Below are 17,330 nucleotides of genomic sequence, written 5' to 3'. Positions count from 1 at the left end.
AACTGCTTAAAGTGTCAAATTCAGGACAAATGCGTACCAAGAACAGCACAGAAGGACTTTGGGCCAGGCCCTAGGTCAGGGTATTCCTTGGGTCATACCAAGTTACTGTACATTTAATGTGTGTAATCTGTGGGTTGTCCATTAACAAAGCAGAAGACCACTGTAATATTTGTCCAGGCACATATACAGTCTATGCTGTGGATGAAATAAAGGGAAGTTTATCCCATCATCCCCTCCAGTTCTCCACTGCACGCCTCTCTAAGCTAATAGCACCCTTACTTCAGTCGCCCTCCTGCTTTTGGACAGCTCATCCAAGGATTTGTTTTCAAGTGCCAGTATTCCCAATACCAGGTATTAGGATTATTGAAGGCAAGAGTTATGCATATTAAAACATTCATGCATTTCACTTTTGCCATTTGCAAAATGGGATTTCCAGAGAGAGAAAGGCAGGCATTGCTGGGGGGGACAAAAGCAGAAGTTGGCCCAGCGCAGGGTGCCCCTGCTCGCCGGCTGCCCGAGGTGCGGGACGTGCAGCACTGCCTTGCTCTGCATTAGACCTGCCTCACAAGCAGGGATTAGCGTGAGCCTCGAAATGGCACGCCAGGTGCCCAACACCTCACCACCTCCATGTCAGCAAAGACTATTGACTTGGTGTGCTCTTGTTATCCAAAGCAGCATGTAATCCCTTTCTTAACACTACTAGGCTCTTACTCAGCATTTAACAGCTTCCTGCAGCAGTGAGGTTCATAATCTAATTATGTACTGTGCAAGAGAGTACTTGATTTTGGTTTTTATTATCATTCCTTTTCCTTGTCTTCTGCAGAACCAGGTTTCAGATTGCTCTCTAGATTTTTTTTTCTTCCTGGACTTACTATTCAGCTCTTTATCTTTATTCTCCTTTATAGACTAACCAACCCCTCCCTTCTCTCAAGGAATCTATTGCATTAGCACATCCCACTCAACTGCATTCTTTTAAATCTGAGCTTTCATATAATTCTTTGACAGCATTAACCATACAGAGCAGGAGCAAGTGGCCGACTGCTCTATCTCCACCCACCAACAGGCATAAAACCCCTCAACATGCTGAAAAGAGCAACAAGCAGCACAGAGCCCAAAATACCACTGTCTGCTTGCCAGCGCCTGTTACAGCAATGGCTAACCAGCTGCCTGCTGTCCTTCGTGCAGAGGCTCCCTGCAAGCACAGAAGCACTGCTCAGCCTGACAGCACTCCATCTGTCTGTGCGGGAGATTTTAGGAAAATGTATGTGCACATATGCATCAGCCATGGGACTCTGAAATCTACAGCACGCACCTCCAAGAGAAAAGGAGAGGGCATGTTAAACTCATGAAGGGAAGGGGAAGGAGGGAGAAAAAAAGATCAGATCAAATGCAAGGAGGGCTCCAGGGTAAAACTTCATGTACTGTAACCCACACTGATCCTGAATCATAGGGCTCCATTTTGTTTAAGAAGAGATTAAAGTATGCTATGTGTTATACTCACAGACTGCTCCTAAAGAATTACAAGTCACTACTTTGTGTTTTTGTGTTGCAGCCTTACCAAGAGAGCCTCTGTTCACACCCATCAACTCAGCTAAATAAAGGAGGAAAAACAAGCCAAAAAAATTCAGGCCTGGATTAAGACACACATAGCTAGTTTAAATCAGGCACAAGACTCCCCCTTATGTCTTATTTTTATGACGGGTGCCCTAGTCAGGAGGCTGTAGGGATATTTGGTCCAGTCCATGCAGCACAAGCCCAACGTTAGCATGGAAGTGAAGTGACACCAGGAGCTGCATACAAATGCAAAGGCAGGGGCTGCACTACACAAAAATGCCAGGAAGCATCTCCACATCTCAAGGATAGTAAAAACAAGGACTTTCCTAAGACTTGTTTCCCTTTTACCAATTCACAGCAACATCCAAAGGAGCTTCAAAGCCAAGAAATAAATTCAGAAGTGATACGAGACCACGGCAGTCACAGCAGACGCATCTTGTTTTCTCTTGCTGCACTTCAATGAGGATTGTCAGTGCAGAACCTTTTGGGCACAATAAACTCTCGATTATTTTTCCAGCACACAGCCATGCTACGTGACTCGACTCGGAGAAAAGGTTTGAATGATAAACAGATACATGTAGTGAAAACCTCCTCGTAAAGAAGAGAAACACATACCCAAAAGAGCCTGAACTTCATACAGAAAATTCAGGCCTCTAAGTCTCCTCTGAGATGTTTTGTGGAACAGGACATATTTTGACAAACTGCAAGGTAGAAACCCCCCTGCTTTTAGAATCAGGCCAGGAAAAGCAAAAGTGAAAATCTTGCTAATGCAGTGACAAAGTGACATTCTCCATTGCTGAATGAGTTCACTGCTTAGGACAGGCAGGTGCTTCAGGATCTTATATACCTTATCTCCAAGACATCCAGACGCGCTCCAGAGATGCCAGGATTTCAGAACAGCGTGCTCTGGCACATGTTGATTACATAACCTAGGCCCATAAACTGGGAATAAAAGAATATCTGATGATTTATTTATGCAGCTCCAGGACAGTTTGCCACCTCAGCAATAACTATGATGAGTTACATAAAAGAGCAGCAGCAGAGCAGGAGCAGCATGTGTATACAAACACACTCAGACACGTGGCCCAATGCAACCCGTTGTCTTCCCTTGGACTTTTTTTTCCCCAGTCATTCTGCCCTAACCAGTCATCCTTTGTGATTGAAGTTGGGATTTTAAACCATTTTCGCAGAACTTTACCACCTACACATAAGCAATGCAGCTGACAAGCCAAGACACCAAGACAGGCTCTGCAGACAGCAGGGAAGGGCAGTGCTGGTTTTACATAACCAGAGTATTACAGTCGCTTCATGTTTTGCCATTTGCTGGCTGCTCAGCATAAACGTACGCATTTTGGGTCACTTCTGCCATATCTGCACTGCAAGACCATAATGCCAAGCTGCAAAGAGGAGCTTTATTATTCGAGAAAGAAACCAACATCTTGGGAGCAAAATCTAACACTAATGAGAAGGTGCCATGAACAAAGGTCAGGGTATCAGGAACAGTCACATGCCTCTGCAGTTTCCCCTGGTTATATCAGTGACTTAAGGATTCAAGGCATACATTATTCTTCAAGGAAAAAAAAAAAAACAACATTCAGTGGAGAGGCTTCAGCTGTACGGCTGTTCTTGCACACCTATGAGATCAATGGCCTACCAGAAAAGTCACCTGGAGAGAAAGTGCAGCGACTGCAAGAGCAGCAAACTCCCAGATTCACACCCTTCCTCTGGCAGGGGTTTGTCTCAGCCTCCTTTTCTCAAAGCATCTTGATAATACTGATCAGAGTGATTAGAAACAGTCATGTCTACGCCAGCATATCTCACTGCTGCTGGCAGAAAAATGCTTGAACTCCACGCATTATGAAAGCTTGCCCTGGCCCCACAACTGCTTTGTAGCTACTCCTCCCTAATTGTTAGGGAAAAGTGGAATTTCATTGAAACTGTTTTCTGCAAACAATACTTCTCTTTAAGAGAGAACTGAAAATGGGACAATTTAACTTGGACACCTTATTGCAGGGCCTGCAGGAGCTAGAGTCAAATCACTTCATGTTGCTGCTCTCCTCTACGGTCTCTGCATTGAAAGAATCACAGGCATGAGAGTTACAGCTAACAGCAAACTTCTCTACAGCATTTTAGAGCCAAAATACACCCTATGAGGATTTTTTCTTCCCCTCCCCACAGGTAAGTGAACTTCTTTCTTTGCCTCTCTGTTTCAAACATTTAGCACCCTCATTACTTTGACATACATTGAAATCTGGTTTGTATTATCCTTGTTTAGACACGTACCACTATGAAAGATTCAACCCAACTTCTACCGGGACAAAGCATTGCAAAGAAGAGATGGGACACTTGCTGGGTTTCCACCAAAAGAGAGTGCGCAGATGAAGGAAACCAGACATCCAATCTGCCATGAGGAAGGAAGCTGCTCCAAGTCCATCACAAGAGTGGATCTGGAAGGATGGATTCCTCTCCAGGACCTGCCCTCAGGTATCACAGCCTCTGTGCAACCAAGTAACTGCAGAGAAGTCATGTCAACAGCTTTGGTGTTGTAGAGGGTAATCTTATGAAACCTTCTCCTACGTGCCTTTGAAAAGATCTTTTCAAAGTAGGGAAGCAACAGGGCCGAAAAGGAAAGCCCATTTCCTTGCAGGACGACTGTCTGCCTCCAGATTCTGCAAAGCAGCCTGGGAAAAAGCCTGATAAGCATCCTCCCACTGCATGCAAGTGGTGGCCAAATTCACCACCATGCCCAAGAAAGCAGAGGACGTTCTCCCAGCCCTTTGCTTTGTCAAGTACTTTTTAGATGCCTCAATCTAAATAACATGCAAACATTGATCAACAGTCACTTCTCAATGTTAAGTGCAGCAATGAAAGGTTACCTAGCAATTCAGCACAAAAGTGCAACCTTACTGAAAAAGAGAAAATGTACTACAATTAAAGTGTTCCCATGGTGCCAGGCAGAGAGGAAAGGCTGTCCAGCTCCCCACACATGGAAAAATGTTCCCTTTATCACTGTCTTCACTACTAGTCTTCTCACACCCTTCCAGCTCTGTAATAACATCAGCAATTGTTCCTAGAGCTTCAAAATAATCACAAAATGAACCAAAGCTTATTAGATATCAAGACTAAACAAAACCCCTTTTCCACAGGATTACTGGACTCTTTCAGCCTCAGACACTTTAATTTCCTGTTTCCCTTCCCTGAATTCTGTGCTTTCATTCAGCCCATCTCCTTCCTATTGACACTTAAGCACCCTTGCACATAGCCACAATATTGCTGCAGGGAACAAGCAGGGCTATCAAGCAGATTAGCTGCTCTGCAAGAGCAGCCTGTGCTTTTGATTTTAATCATGTGAAGGAAACGGCTCTCGTTGCTTGCTCAAAGCCAGCACCTGAGTGAGGTGCAGGTGGTGAAAGCAGTCTCCAGGCAAGGCCGAGCCAACAAGGCTAAGGCAGGCATTTATCTGTTTTATAAAAATCTGTGACTTCGCACTAAATTAGCACAGGAAAAAGCTAGATCCTCCAGCCCCTTCCTACGGCCTGCAACAGGCCAGCAGAAGCCACCGCTCCAGAGGGCACGGAATAGATTAGCACAGCCATACACAAACACACAAAAGCACCAAATCCAGTGCAAGCAACTAGTATCCCTGGGGTTAACGTATTTTGGAGTCATGCTCTTGAAGGAATAGATAAGGAATTATATTTGCTAGCTGAAATCATTGTCCTAGGCCATGGCTTCTGTGCTAGCTACCCAGGGACATGCCAGATGCCATATAGATCTGTTACAAGAGTCTTTCCCTGAAAATTGTCACAATTAGGCCCTAAAGTTAATAGACAAATCCCTTTCAGGTGGGAGCTCAGTGCAGCAAAGGCAGTCACATCATGTGGATCTTTGTTTTACAGGGGACTATTAACTTCAGCAAATGCTCTGCTCCCTCCAGTAGCACTGTGGTTGCTGCCAGCATCCGGCAGACTGTAGGGGCCATCCGAATGCTACAGGACAGATCCACCTCCACTGATGACTCTGAAGGGCAACACAGATCTCATGGTAATGACAAAGCTGAGCAGGACTGCCAAAAAAGCCTCAAAGCACAGAAGCAGCTTTACACTAGATTCTCAATAAAAAAGCATTTTACAAAACGGGGTTGCACAAGGAAGTGCCCATCAAGGAGGAGCCCAGTGCAAGGATCTGCTTTTCAGCCACATCTGTATTCTACTTTGCAGCTTTGCAGAGCCAGTGGCATCTGGCTACCCAGACAACCCTTCTGGCCAACAGCAATCTATTTTGGCCAATAATGAACTCTTGAGGTCTTAGAAATTTTTATTTCCCTCCCCCCCCCCCCCCAATATTTAGGGGCAGTGTTAGTTACACATGATGGTTGAAAGGCATAGACTAATCTAAATCTGTCTATCCCTCCTCTGTAATCCACACACTTTAATACTTTGCTGTTCCTGACCTATGATCTTCTGCCTCAAAGGAGCCCATATCTACAAATCAGAAGATGGAAAATTATGCATTAAGACTTAAACAAAGTCTTGTTCTGTCGTTTACTTACAGGATTTAATTCCTCCTTATTTAAACAGCTAAGGCTCACTAACTGGCCTAGGAAGATAAAATAACATTGGCATAAAAGTATGTCCAAAATTGCCTCGCAGCCACCTTCAAACAATTGCCCTAATGAAATTACTGCAGTCAGAATTAGATTAGGTCACAGCAATGGCCAAACACAGATAGCTGTAATGAGGGAAATAAAAGGCCAGGACTGGACCAATGGTTTAGATAAAGATAAGGAAGAAATGGCCCAGAGGGACTCTTACACCACTGCAGCAGAGCAAAGCAAGATGAAGAGACGCCAGTCCCACCAGCGGGCAGACAGCGCCGCGTGCCTACTGCCAGACATGCAGCCTTGCCGTCTCCTCTCGCAGCAGGCAGCTGGTAAGAGATTAGCAAGATCTAACACACAGATATCGTTTGCATATGCCCTGTTTTCAGGGTTTGCTATTTTCTTTTTAGAGCGTCACGAATTGGGTATTTTACAGTTAGCAGCCAGAATGCTGTCTTTGCTTTAAGCTAAAACATTCCTAGTTCTTCATCTCCAGTAGATGGAGCTTTAAGAGAAACAAGTCACACCTTTGATATATTAAATAATCGCCTTAGCTATATTGCATCCCAAAAGCAGGTACAAGCTTTTGTGCAGCCTCCTTGATATAAGCTCCAATAAAGTCTTGTATCGCATTGTTTTATGCGGATAGATAGTTCTCCACTTTCCCCTGACATTCAGTAAATCCCCGCATTTGCTACTGAACTAGGATATTTGTTTTCCCCGAGACTGACTTGTAGGGCCATGTGACCTTTTAAAATGGTTAAAACTCTTCAGTTTAGTTTTGCCATTTGAAATCTAAGCCAGACCTCAGAGCCTGATAACCAGGAAGGCCTGGAACCAGTACCTCAAAAACACAACCACTACAACCACAGCAAACATCAAGGGCAGATGCAGGGCAAAGGCTTTACTGAAAACAGCTTAGTTTGGGCAGCAGGGTTTTGGGAGCAAACCCAATTGAAAACCTGAAGTGTCTTGAAATAGCACTGGATTTAGGGATCATGTTGGGGAGATGGCATGCCACACGGGGTAGGAGAGTCACGTTTAGGGTTTCAAATCTTTAATTGTAGGCTGAGTAAATATATCCAGGCTGCCTCAAGGGCCTTGTGAGAGGTGAGTGAACTTCTTAGTATAAAAAGGACCACATTACCTGGAATCTATAACAGGTAGGTAGCTGTAGATGGAAAATGCAGAAGTGTGTGTGTGTATGTGTGGGGGATAAAAAAATACAGTTTAGCATCAAATAAGGGACAAGACAATGTGCAAAGGAGGGATTTTTCCAGGGACAGGAAAGAGCAGAACAAAGCATGAGGACTGAGTCAGTGAGCAGCAAGACCAGGAGAAGAGTGAAAGACAACTTTGATCTACCTGCAGGGATCCCAGAGCTATATTCCTAGGCAGTAAGACACCTTCCAGAGTACCTTGAGACCACTGTACTTACTCAGGACACAGTCCAGTGGCCAGCAAGGAAGGATTCCCCTTGTTTCAGCACAGGGGAAACGGAAGAAAAATAGAGCGCAAAACAGCACAGAGAACTAAAAGCAAGGAGATTTAGGTTACTCTTTCACCCACATCAGATTCGGTTTCTTTAGCCAAAAAAATAAGAGGGAGAACATTCAAGACATCTGTAAGACCATAAATGCCTTGAAGGTAAATAAGCAGCAACTGCACACCTGGAGACACTGTCTGTGACTGCTAAACCAGAAGTCCTAGAAGCTAAAGGCTTGCAGTGACAGGATCACTTGTACTTGCACTGTGTGTTAAACACTGCCAGTATCCACGGCTGGAGACAAGGTGCCACGCAAGGCATCTCCGCCTGCACTTCCCATAGCGGGATATGCTTCCTGTTGCACTGTGTGTCAGTGGTAGCTGACAAAACCCACGTAAATCCAAAGTTCATTTGGGTAAAGCCCTGCCACTCACCAACTTTAACTCTTCAGGTCTTCCAGGAAGGTGGCTCAGTATTTACAAGCGAGAAGTCTGAAGCATTTAAGAGAAATTTCAGCACATGCCTCAAGCTCCTTTTTGCTTCCCCACACCAGGCTCATGTCTCCCACCACCCTCCAAGCCAGGGCATGAATGAAGCCTGCGCCTCTCTGCTGAGGGGGCATCTTGGGGCGGGCACCAGCTCCCGTACCTACAAGAGCCAAGGCAGAGGAACAGCTCAGAGCTGGGCACTTCCACAAAACATGCATTTCAGAGCGGGTCATCCAAAAGGGACAACGAGTTGCAGTTTAGCCTTTCCTCTCTCCATGACAGGAGCCCCCTCTGTCCCCAGGGGCATTTCCCATCCAGTCAATGCAACTTATTTGGCTGGAAGAGGATCCCAGGAAGATGGGATGAGAGCAGGATTTAGCTCTGAGTTAGCACATTCAGTCTTGAATGTTTGACTAATTTGCCTCAATTCATTAAAAAAACAAAAACAAACAGGAAACCCTGGGCATATCACACACACTCCTCACATACAGGCCAGCAGCTTCACAGAAGAGCAGTTTCAGAAAAATAAAAGGGAAAAGACTATCCCTGGAAATCTAGCTCAGACCACAGATCTAATCATTTCTTTGCCATTAGACTTCACATGAAACATTTCCTAGGTAAGAAACTGGCAAGTCTCCACTTATGTGCATCTTTAGCCCCTATGCTGGGGGGGGGGGTTTGTTGGTTGTTTTTTTTTTTTTTTTTTGGGGGGGGGGGGGAAGAGTGCTATCAGGATGCAACATTTCGTATTACAAAGCAAATTAAGTTTTGCTACTTAGAGAAGATGTATTGATGCAACGCACAAAACATTCAGTCCTGCAAGGAGCTAAGCAGCCAAATCCCCAAGAAGTCTGGGAAAACAGTTACTCAGCTCTTTGCAGGGCTGTGCTCTGCATGCCCAAACTGGTATTAGTTAATGTCAACAGGGAAGTGCATAAAGGTCTGGATCAGTCCCTACCTGTGAAAGTTACTGTTTGATGTCTGAAGCCTGGAACTGTATCTGTCATGCCTATCAGAGCTGGAGATGCTTTCTTGGGATCTGAAGCTCTAAATCCAGCACCACAAACACATGCACACACACACCACTTGGAGAGAAAAAAGCCCCTAATGCTGCCCCATCATCCTCCACAGCTACTCAGTGTGTTGGCGTTTATTGGCAAAAGGTGACTCATTAAGCAATGGTCCTTTCTTACAGGTCAGGCCCACTCCTAAAACTGCCACAGGGATGAGCCATCAGCTCCCAGCTCCACAGTAATCACACAGCAGTTCAGGACGAGGTTTCAACATCCAGTTATAAATTTGATAGGCAATCGCTTAGGTCTGCCACTAGAGAGGCAAGAAAATCCCTGGCAACATTTCTGCCGATCTGCTGTTTATGGAGGGTTTAAAGTTTGACAGGAGCATCCCAAATTGGAAATCAATCCATTCCATTTCTGCCTTTACATAGAAAGGTGGGCAAGAGTTTAGTTAGCCTATAAGCTCAGTTAAAAGTAAATGCATAAGAGGAAAGAGTCAGTCTCCCAAAGCCACCTTTAAATATAAAAATTCCAAGCTCGGTATTTTGCCTGCACTTTAAGGATTCAAGGATAAGATCCAAAACATGCACTATGCTCTTTGCCCTGTTCTAGGGCTTGGTAATAAGATAGGTGGATACAACCTAATTTGTGTTTAATCTAATGACAGTCAACCTGTGAAATCCTCCTTAAGGCAAAAACATGCAATAGGTAGAAGAAGAAAATTCACTCTGAGCAGAAGGAGGTGCAACTCCAAACAGAGCAACACAAGACCTGAGACACCAGCACACAGCTGCACTGTGCCTTTGCTTCCCAGCACCGCCGGCAGGCAAACTGCTAAACTTTTTCAAGTGCAGAACTGCAGGATCTGGGCGGACACCCTTGGTGTGCAGCAAAAGTCCTTGTCCTGGCTACCGACACATTTCCTCAGTACTTGATTTTAAATATTAATGGTTTAGTACAGACTGTACACGTCCACAGAAGGTAGAGGTACTCCGAGAAACAGAAGCTTAAAAGGCAGCATCAGTAAGGGAAAAATGAGACCTGTGACAAATACAGTGCTCTCATTCTCCTTAAAATAGAATTATTTTTCTTAGTCTTAAGAAGAAAACACTTGCTTTTTCTTTCCAGAATTTGTTTTTTGGCTGGATGCGTTATGTAACCCACTGCTGAAAAATTTACAGAAGATGAAGACTTCCAGCAACTCATTAAGGCAGTGGTGCTGAAGGCTTTATTTTTGGTGTCAGGAGGTTTTCCTGTGCTGCTTTACATAGGATAGCAGATTTCCACTTTGCTATTTCATTCAATATTCAACGCAACTGCACCACAAGGAGCTGCCTGGCAAATTAGCCCTGCAAAACTCAAAACCACAAAGCTAGCCTACCTAGGGGCCTGGCCCTCACTTCAGGGAGCTGTATGAATTCAAGCCCATGAAGACTATCCCACTGGACCACAAGGTCTCTAGGAGACATTAGGATCTGCAACATTTCACCACTTTTTCCTGAGAAAATTTCAATATTAAGAAAAATTTAATATTTTGATTTGAAAGAGTGCACTTGGTCAGAAGTTATTAAAACAGACATACTCTCACTTGAAAATAGATACTTCATTGCTTCTGATAAGCTAAACATAAGTCACCTGTCTTGACAAGCAAGTGGATGTTTATACCAGTATCAGGGATAAATGAAGAGACAGTTAAAAACTGAACTTTGAGGGGCTCACAATCATGTCTGCATCCAGAAGAAGCCCCAAATAACCAAGCTTTAAAGACCCCTCATTCTCGCAGCAAAATCCAGTCCCAGTATAGCCATAATTGCAATAGATGTGACTTAGAGGGCTGGTGATTTCCTACATTCAAGCCTGGGAGCATCAGAAACCAGTCATATTGCTCACTAGAGGGCAGCAGGAAACAGACCTTTTAAATGAGACTTTTATATAAAAGGTCTACAGCCTTCAGATTTTGTCTTCAAAATGGCCAGACAAAAGCCACTTTGGATATTCCACTACTTTACGTAAGAGCAGCAGCTCAGGCAGCCAAGCTATAATTTCCGCAGTATCCTGAATAATGAATGAATACCCCAAATTCGGTGCTGAAGTAAGTCTCCAAGCATCCATCGAGCACTAGCACATAAAGGTGGCTGCTGACGTTAAAAGTACAGCCTGCTCCCTTCAGTTCCAGCTTCTCGGGCAGCACACATGCACGACTCCCATGCAGAAAAAGCACAGGCTGTGCCAGACCACTTTACTAAACACAACCCAGATCTGTAAGAGACATTGAGCAACTCTTGACAGGCGAGCAAACACTGCCAGCAGCAGACAGCACGTTCAGTCAGGTCAAACACATGCAGTGATGTAGCATGACTCTTCAGTTGCTAATAAAAGACATAACAACCCACTGCAAAACAAAGCATGTGAACTCACCGTGTTTCTGCAGCAGTTTCTCAGAAAAAAAAAAAATCACAGCTGCCCACAAAACTGAGGGCTGTGTCAACCAGCTGGAAATCCCTGCCTAGTTTAGCACACATGCTTGGTTGTCTGAAAACCCAGAAAGCAAACAGAACAGTTCAAAAATCATGGCTTTTTTTTTTTAAAAAAAGAAACTTTTGTTGGCAGCTTTTCTCAGTCCAGAGGAACCAGTAAGCTATTGCTGCAGCATTGTGCTGCTGCATGGTGCAGCTTAAATACTATAAACAATGAATTTTTTTTTGTCGTTTAGTTTTCCAGTATGAATGGGAGGAGTACAAGGAAAAATAGAGACATAAAAGCTTAGTGATCCAATTTAATTTTCTCATTCTATTGCTGATAAACGCTTGCCTTTGGTATGACATTAAGCTAAAAGTACACATGTCCAGAGCTGTTACAGGAGAAGACTCACTCCCACACAAATCTTAAAAGCACTCGTTCACACGTAACTTCGGTATTTAACAGTATTTCCACAGAACCACTGTTCTCTTGCCTAGGGACGCCTGCTTTCACGAGGCCCTGTTTTCATGGCTAATGGATATTATCTTCTGCTATTATGTCTGATGTAGCTTCTCTAGACTAAGACCTATTACTAGTGACTCAGGCACCAGGACTACCTACATATTCATTCCAGCTCCTGAGGGTGGAATGGCATGGTATTTTAGTCAGTCCCAGTCCAACGCACGTGACTGTGGTCTGTCTGCTTCTCTGCTAAGGAAGCTGTCATGTTCCCAGAGACCTAACCACCTTTGGGAAGTGCTTTTAAATCAGTGAAGAGATCCCCAACCCTCACACACAGAAAAAGGAAAAAACCCACCTTCTGGCAATCTTCTGGCCTTCATTCTGTGGGTTATAAACTATAGCCACCCCAGCCCTTAATCTATCTTGTGTCACACTAGCAGCTTACAGTATCTCATCAGAAAGTAAACAAGCAAAGTACCTTCCTCATCCAAGATTCATCTGATAGAAAGTTTGTCCAAGAAAAGCCTGGCACAGGCAAAGAATTGTTTTTAAAAAAAAGTCCTGCCTTTGCTATAATGACTAATCTCATTGAATTAGAAAGCTGAAGTTGCCTTAGAAAAAAGAAAGACAGCTTAAGCAAGTTTGATGCTTGTTGGTTATAAAGTAAAAATAACCAAGATGTTCAGAGCATAAACTGGGTCCAGTGCAATAGTTTTTCTCTTTAGCAAGAACACAGGGCAAGGACACAGGACCAGCCTCTCAGTGTACCTCGGTACTGAACTCCTAGTTACATATTCCATGTATGCACAGCAAACAGCTCACCTGACACTGGTTTCCTTTGGGCTTAGGGCTGCAGATCTTTGTTTCTGTATATGTCACCACAGCTATGCCTCAAAACAGTCTTAGGACTGCTGAGTGCTTACACAGTTCCAGTGTATCCCATTTATCACTGCAGTCAAGTCCAGTTGCCCCAAGCCCTGCTAAAGGGAGTTGGAGTAATTAAGGCAGTCCTACCTGCACTGCAGGAATGCCTCACAGCTCCCAGAATTTCTTCATACCTGTGACACAGGGCTTGTGAAATCTGAGTAGACAAATGCCTTCCAGCCTGCCGCACTGCTAGGGGAACTACCCCCATCCTCTGCTCCCAGGGCAGAGGGAAAGGTTTGATCAGGACATTCTTTGTAGGGGTGGTCACCACTCTGACTCAAACAAACAAAAAACAACCCTCAAAAACACACAGTATCTCTCTAATGTGGATCCAAAGTAGTGGATACAATAAAAGATCTACCTCATCAGTAACTGAAGACATATGGCTTCCTGGTCTGCATTTTCAATAGAAAAAACAAAGCAAGGATTGGTATCCAGTGGTTACCCATGTCATTACTTGGTCTGGATGTCCTACAAGCAGAAGTGAAGACAACTGCATAGGCAAGTAATCAATATCAGAGTGAGATTAATTTGGTACATCCTGCTGTTCTACTTGTTTAGCATGCAAAATACTGGAATCCCCACTGAAAATACTCAGATGTCTGACTCCAAGCCTACTTCAGGCCAGAGCAAACCACCTAGTTAGTGCCAGAGGAAGGAGAGGAGCCCAGCTCTACTTTTACACTACTTAGTACTCCAAAGCAATCAGAAATGTTGTCAGTGAGGTTCCACCTGTTCAGCCTGCAGACAGAAGTCTCCTCCTTGCCTTCACAAACCATCTCCAGAAAAATATGGACACATTTGCTGATCAAATTTCTCTTCAATATTAAATATAATTGCTACAATCCACCTTAGCCCTCAGTCCAACAGGTACAAATATACAGCAAGAAATGGTACTGGGTCAGTGCATTCTGATTTAACATTAGAGAGACAAGATAAATGTCCCTCCCACTGCCAAACGCAGTGTTGTCAATGCAGTCAAACCTGCTGATGTTGGCAGCAAGCAGCACAAAGGCCAGAGAGCAAGGAATGAAGGCCTGTTGCAAAGATCTGGAGTAGAGCACTGCAGGAGTACTAACCTTGTCTCCAAAGAGCCAGATTTTCACCAAAACCAGACAGCTTTAAGTCTTCTAAATATTTAGGTTTTCATGAAAATTCTTGGTTCATTGCAGAAGACAGATTTTTTTTTCTCCTCTGTATAAGATTCACTAAAAATCCTGTTCCACTAAAAACCAAGTTTTCAACCATCTTTAGACCTCAACTCAATACTAATGCCCAAACTGAAGAGTAGATCTTCATATAACTGATCATTTGCTCTGTGAAAAGAAAGAAAATTTGCAAGTCTGTCACCCACTGACAGTGGCTACCCAATGACATTTTTCATAGCATTAAAAGGATTTCAACACACCTGTCCAAAGGCCCTCAGAGTTAGAGTGGCAAACTACCTGAATGAATGTTTCCTTAGAAAATGGACACTGCCCTGGGTCACTAAGATGCAGAAGCAAAACAGTATCAGTATAAAACCCCCAAATTAGGAACAATTTCAATAGGCTTGAAGGTTGTAAGTTTAAGCATTCAGAAATCAGGATGTGCCAGCCATCATTTGGTCTTCTCAGATATGCTACTACTGCTAAGAGACAGACTGGCCTGAATCGCTATTTCTGCAGGAATCAGTCCTCCTCAAGTGAGAAATCTGCTGTCTCCCAGGAGTTGAACCAAAGCAGTTCTCATCACACTCACATCATTAGCGCAAGCAAACATTTCCTGTTATGAAATTAAAGTAACAGACTACAGAAGCTGTGTCCTGAGCTCACTGGTAGAAGATGCATCATGAGCATGTGAAGAGGATAAGAGGAAAAGCTTAAGAAGTTTTCTTACTGACTACACTAATTTGAGACACTATTTCCTGTCAATGCCTAGAAGAGCTTCAGGACTGCTTTGTGAGTTGGTCCAAGCAACTCTTCCTCTGAGAATACATTAAACATGAAGAAACAGTGTTGTCAAAGCATTAGCAGATGACAGTATCCTCTGAACTGCTCTCCTGTGTTTTATCAGCCCACAGCACATGCTGTATTTGTCAAGCAGGAAAGGACTGTTGCTCTGGTAAACTGTGTTTCAAGCCAAGGCAGCCACACTGGTAGCAAACTGCTGTGGTTGGTGCATATTGATTTAGGCAGTTCGAATAAGCAACAGAAAAAGCACATGGAGAGGCAGGAGCTCTTACCTGGGGGTGGGGAGGGAAGCGTATCCACAGAAAAGCAAGGCCCCTCACTGTTTTCCATGCTGCATGGAGGCAGAAAGTTCTCTGCTAGGTCACAAGCAGAGGGTAGGTCCAACACGCTGCTCTCCTCTGAGTGCAGACTTGGTGAGGTCTCTTTTCCTTCCATGGTCCCCCTGCAGCAGAGACAAATGTGACTGAGCTGGGTTTTTAGAGCATGAGAATCTAAGCAGAAATCAACCCAGCACATGTGGTGTTTTTACACCACTTCGTGAGCTGAGAGAAGCTGTTTAGCATTAGGTACTTAATAAAAAATAATAGTAATAAAGTAAAAGGGGAAGAGCAAGTTTAAAGATGTGAAAGGTTCAGGGAAAAAAACCCAAAACAATACAACCCAGAGACAACAGCCCTCAGCCCTTCGTAGGATAACTAGGAGTCCACATCAGATCTGGCTTCCCAGAAGCACAGATTCAGGCCCCAGCACTAAAAAGCTATGGGTGTATGAACAACAGTATATTATGCATGTGTTTTTAAGAGGCATGTCCCTGTGGGTCCATAGCCTTCACAACAAGGGCCACAGAGGATAGACAACACTTTCAGAGAGGATGAAACTAAGATGTTCCCATCCAGCAGATCCAAGCAGAGCCATGCAAATGTCTGGGCAGGAGAGGAGTAAAAGGTAGAGACCTGGTGGAGAAGGTTGACAGAAAGAAAAAGAATAGGAATTATCAGTAAAGCAGGATTAGCACTGATGTAGTAGATCAAAAGGGGCTCTATGCAGGCCTCAAGGAAAAAGCCCTGCAAGGAAGACCCAAAGCCTCACCCCTCTGGCAACACCAGATAGAAGGAGGAACTAGCCTAAACAGAGGCTTTGTGCCAGAAGGACTTTCAGACAGGAGCTTCTCAAACACCCACTGAGCACTGACACTCAAGCAGAAGGATGAGACTGAGTGGGGTTAATGTAAGCCAAAATTGTGGTCCCTCCCAAGTGACAGATGATTCTTTTCATGGGGGAAAAAAAAAAAATCACGGATAGAGACCAAGAGTTATTCTTGTGAAATGTGAATTCAGTTCCCAGCCCTTGCCGAGACTCCAAGAGATCTCGGGCAAGTTTCTTCCTTCGTCTGTTTTGTCTACTTACATGCAATAAACAAAGCAGAGATTGTGTCCCGCAGCACCAGCTGTATCCTTGTGCTATTTTGGTGAAGAACGATAGCACAGAGAAACCAGATCTGGTGGTCGGGCAACAACTTGGCACCCCACAGACTTGCATTTATTTCCTCACCATTTCTTTCTAAAAAGGAGGAGAGCAGCACTTTATCTCAGGGGTTTCGTAAGAGTGAGGACTGTTATGGCCACAGGGGCCAAAGGAAACCCTAGGAGGGATTAGCATGTAAAACTGCAGCTAATATACCCATGCAGATTAAAAAAAAAAAAAAAACCACACACATCATTCCTTAGGTGCTTCTGTCTTGAAGAAACCATAGCTAAGAGGCACCTCTGACCTCTGCTGATTGCTGACTAATCTGCTAACGAACACAGCAAAGATGGTGGCTGTGATACTGGAGGCGGCCAGCTACCTTGGCCAGGGGACAAGCAAGGTCAGTGTGCTTTTTAAGGAAAGCTCTTCCTCTGGCTCAGCCCCCTCGGCCCTACCTGGGAACAGCACTGAGGCAGGAGCAGTCCGTGTCACTGTCCTCGTCTCCTCCCTCGGTGGCTCGTCTGGAACGAAATAAACAGCTTGGTCACACAACTGACAGGGGCTGACGGGGACACTTTGGAGCAGGGGCACCAGCTGGAGTCAGTCCGTCATCACACACATGCACTAGGCACAGGGAGGGGGGACCTTTTCTAGGAATCAGGGCCAGCACATCTAGCAATGGCCCAGGATCTTCAAAAGCCATAGACACCTCCTGGAAAGAGGCCTCCAGAAACTGCGCCTTGAGCCACCCAGCACAACGTGGCAGGGGAAGGGGGAGCCTCCACTCCCGCCTCAGGCAGCCCCCGCAGTGCCGTGACTGCAGGGCCACCGCCACGGCAGCCAAGGGAAGCCGTCAGAGCCATCTTGGCGCAGAAAAACAAGAAAACATGCAAAAATGCCTTTAGTCTTCAGCATCCA

The 17,330-nt window shown here is 44.6% G+C and overlaps 1 protein-coding gene across 13 annotated transcripts in view; it reads right to left on the bottom strand.

The window, feature by feature from the left end:
- SHLD1 (shieldin complex subunit 1) overlaps positions 1-17,330 on the bottom strand; it is a 60,884-nt gene that overhangs the window by 19,938 nt on the left and 23,616 nt on the right. For 8 of the 13 annotated variants that reach the window (XR_010388674.1, XM_064510101.1, XM_064510102.1 and 5 more), the window contains 3 exons: positions 16,868-16,933; positions 16,353-16,505; positions 15,218-15,387 (listed from right to left, as the gene is read on the bottom strand). Coding sequence is in view for 11 of the 13 variants with exons in the window: in XM_064510101.1 (XP_064366171.1) it covers positions 15,218-15,387; positions 16,353-16,354 (172 nt within the window). In the remaining 2 variants the exon portion in view is untranslated. Of the gene's footprint in view, positions 1-14,087; positions 14,310-15,217; positions 15,388-16,352; positions 16,506-16,867; positions 16,934-17,330 lie in introns of those variants that run through there. The other 5 variants (XM_064510108.1, XM_064510107.1, XM_064510109.1 and 2 more) reach the window with 2 other exon arrangements.

The sequence above is a fragment of the Dromaius novaehollandiae genome, chromosome 3, assembly GCF_036370855.1.
Source record: "Dromaius novaehollandiae isolate bDroNov1 chromosome 3, bDroNov1.hap1, whole genome shotgun sequence".
NCBI classification, from domain to species: Eukaryota; Metazoa; Chordata; class Aves; order Casuariiformes; family Dromaiidae; genus Dromaius; species Dromaius novaehollandiae.
Note: the sequence above shows the minus strand (reverse complement) of the source record. Positions and strands in the feature narration are given on the sequence as shown.